General features: G+C 47.1%; 1 protein-coding gene across 1 annotated transcript; it reads left to right on the plus strand.

Annotated features, from left to right (window-relative positions):
- Nucleotides 1-212: 212 nt before the first annotated feature.
- On the plus strand, nucleotides 213-2,429 carry LOC148723520 (uncharacterized). Its single transcript, XM_088734450.1, has 5 exons — nucleotides 213-403; nucleotides 517-1,204; nucleotides 1,360-1,707; nucleotides 1,807-2,118; nucleotides 2,262-2,429. The coding sequence occupies exons 1-5, from the start codon at nucleotides 213-215 to the stop codon at nucleotides 2,427-2,429; spliced, it is 1,707 nt and encodes a 568-aa protein (XP_088590576.1).
- Nucleotides 2,430-3,120: the final 691 nt, after the last annotated feature.

Genomic DNA, 3,120 nt, shown 5'->3' on the forward strand with positions numbered 1-3,120 from the left:
CAAGCCCCCCTTGGAGAGGCTGGACTGTACCCAACCAAGTTGTGTCTCCAAGACCCAGTTTACCAGGAACATCATTATAGCCACACCCAAGATGGGGTCTGATACCTGACTTCCCAGGACCCCCTCCAGATACTTGGATAGATCAACTTGACGAGTATGGCGTCATTTCTCAGCCTCAGCTAGCAGCACATCACCACTGTAGCTTTTCTGCCATGGAACTTTCAGTCCCCAAATTTGACCTTGGAAAATTTGATGGCTCACCGCTCGCCTGGCCTTCGTGGATTGGAAGATTCAAAAGCATTGTGCATGATCAGCACTTTCTCAGTGACAGCCAGCGTTTAGCGTCTCTTCAGAACACTCTAACTGGTGCTGCAGAGTCAGACTCGGTGATTCTGGAAAGATTGTGCGTGCAGCCATTACTGCTCTTGAGCACACGCCATCGCCACGCCCTGAAGATCATACTGGTCTTACGTAGCTGCACCAGGCACTGAGGTCAACTGTCGTCACCCTTCACAGACAGAGATTCATTGCCGATCTCTTGAGTGAGACAAATTTGAACATTGCTGTTCAAAAGCTCCTTGAGCTTTTGCAATCAAAGTGGGCGATGGAAGTTCAGAAACATGAAATTCAGGGCAGGCCTAACTTGTTTGACCTTGACCGATGGCTCTATGAACATGTCAGAGCAAGACAACACCTGGTGTACGAGGAACCAGCAAAATGTCTGTCACGTAACAGGCGTAAATTTCCAAAACAGTATTCACCCATGAATTCTTCTACACTGTACATCAAGAGCGACTCACAGCCAAAGGGAGAAGAATCCACGAATAAAGAACCGAAGTCACCAGCCTGCCTATGCTGTAATCAAGCTCACCCACTTTACAGATGTAACGAATTTAAAAGAAAGTCTGTAGCTGAGTGCTATGAGCTGGCCAAGAGTTTCAAAGTGTGCTTCAATTGTCTGAAGCAGGGACATCAAGTTGATAAATGCTCGAACAAAACTCATTGCCAAGTTACCAACTGTAAGAGACATCATCACAGTCTGCTACACTATGAACGTGCAACACCTCAGCCACCGCTTATTCAGGACCCACAAGCGCAGCCCCCGCTGTCCCCGGCAACGTCCTGCCGTAGGTGGCAACCACCAATTCCCTCGCAGCTAGTGAGAGAGTGGTTTACTTCTAAGTTGTCCCGGTCCAAATACAAGGTGAAAACGGGGTGGCCATGATCGAAACATTTGCCATTCTGGATGACGGCAGCTCAGACACCTTGATAAGAAAGGACATTGCCGACGAGCTGAATCTCGAGGGACCGGAGCGATTACTTTGCGTGGGAAACATTGAAAATAATTGAACTCCGCAGTGCTCTAGAGTAGTGAATCTTCTTGTGACGCCGACGGGGAAACAAGCTGTAAACATGCCTGTTCACATCCATCCTGTGTGGACAGTCCCCAGATTAAATGTCCCTCCAAAGAGACTTGTCAAGGAAAACGTTAGAAGAACCTGGAAACACCTTGAAGATCTAGACATCCCTGCTGTGTCTTCTGATCAGATAGGCCTAGTTATTGGAGTACAAGTTACAGAAGCCATGATTCAACATGAACACAGACGTGGTCTAAAGGGCCAACCATACGCTGTGCGAACTGACTTTGGATGGACGATTGCTTGTTTAGCGGGAGGTGTTCCTTCCCCCAGAACAAGCTTAGGCTTTGTTGGACACTGTGTTACCTCATACTACCTTGAATGAAGAAGTTGAAAACTGGTGGAAGACAGAGTCATTTGGCACCAAGTTCAATTGTGACATTTCAAGATCTACAGAGGACGAAAGAGCCCTCAAGCTTTAGAAGAAGCTACCAACTTTCGATCTGACCTTGGCCATTATGAAACTGGTATCCTGTGGAAGGATGAAGAAGTCATGCTCCCGAACAATCGTCCCCTAGCAGAAAAAAGACTTATAAATCTGGAGCGAAGCTTGGATAAAGACAGTGAAAGAGCCAAAGCTTACTACCACACAGTTGAGACCTACATTGCCAAGGGCTATGCCAAAAAGTTAGGTGTTATCATGAGGTTACGACTACATGCTGTTGCCATGATCGCGGACATTCAAGCAATGTTCTTTCAGGTACGAGTTATCGAGAAGACCAGCCATCACTAGGATTCCTTTGGAGAGGTCCGAGTAGAGATCATCCGCCGGACGTCTACCAAATGCAGGCCATGATCTTTGGTGCAAAGTCGAGTCAAACCTCTTCGAATTATTGTTTTAAGAGAACCGCCATTGATAACCAGAACACTGGCAGTGAAGAAGCTACCAGTGCAGTCCTAAGAAATTTCTACATGGATGACCTCTTGAAGTCCTTGCCCTCTGAGGCGGAGGAAGTGGAGAACCAGACCTCAAAATCATACCCAAATTGGAGACTTGGTACTAGTGGTTGAGGACAATTTACCCCGTGGTCGATGGAATCTTGGCCGAGTCGTCAAAACATTCCCAGGAGATGATGGCCTCATTCGCACTGTCGACGTTCATACGAAACAAGGGACATTCAAACGGCCAGTCGCCAGGCTTTGCCTCCTTGAGGAGACCGAACGTAGTGTATAGACTCAAGTCCTATACAGGGGTGGCTATGTTGCCAACTGCCCGTTAGTCAGCGGATTCTATCAAAATAGAACTTAGTTCCCCACAGTCTAGAGACAAAAACATGTGCTTGTCTGACCCGCCATCTTGTTGTGTTATTGCGTAGTTTTCGGATCGCTAATTAAAACCTTTGCGTTCCCGCTCGTTGTCCAAGTTTTATTTTGTTCGGATAACCTTCGCCACAGATTGTTTAAATGACTTGCTAACCGACTGGTGACTGATTCGCTAATTCACCGGTGACTGACTGGCTGACTGACTGGCTGACTGACTTGGTGACTAACTGGTGACTGACTGCGTACCTGACCGGCTGACTGACATGTGACTGACTCGTTGACTTAATCAATGGCACTTGAGGGGCGAAGTGACAAAATCATTTTTGACTAAGTGGCTTACTGAATGGTAGACTGACAGGTCGATAGACTGGCTAATTGACGTGTTTACCGATTGGTGACAGACTGAGTAACTGACGGGCTTACTGACTAGTTTCTGACT

Source organism: Stylophora pistillata, chromosome 9 (genome assembly GCF_964205215.1).
Source record: "Stylophora pistillata chromosome 9, jaStyPist1.2, whole genome shotgun sequence".
Taxonomy (NCBI): Eukaryota; Metazoa; Cnidaria; class Anthozoa; order Scleractinia; family Pocilloporidae; genus Stylophora; species Stylophora pistillata.

What these genes read in the sequence shown, in the direction of transcription:
- LOC148723520 (XM_088734450.1), top strand. Translation starts at nt 213, where the DNA reads ATGGAACTTTCAGTCCCCAAATTTGACCTTGGAAAATTTGATGGCTCA. An exon ending in TCGGTGATTCTGGAAAGATT is followed by an intron (nt 404 to 516) that starts GTGCGTGCAGCC and finishes CACCCTTCACAG; the next exon opens with ACAGAGATTCATTGCCGATC. An exon ending in TTCAAGCAATGTTCTTTCAG is followed by an intron (nt 2,119 to 2,261) that starts GTACGAGTTATC and finishes TATTGTTTTAAG; the next exon opens with AGAACCGCCATTGATAACCA.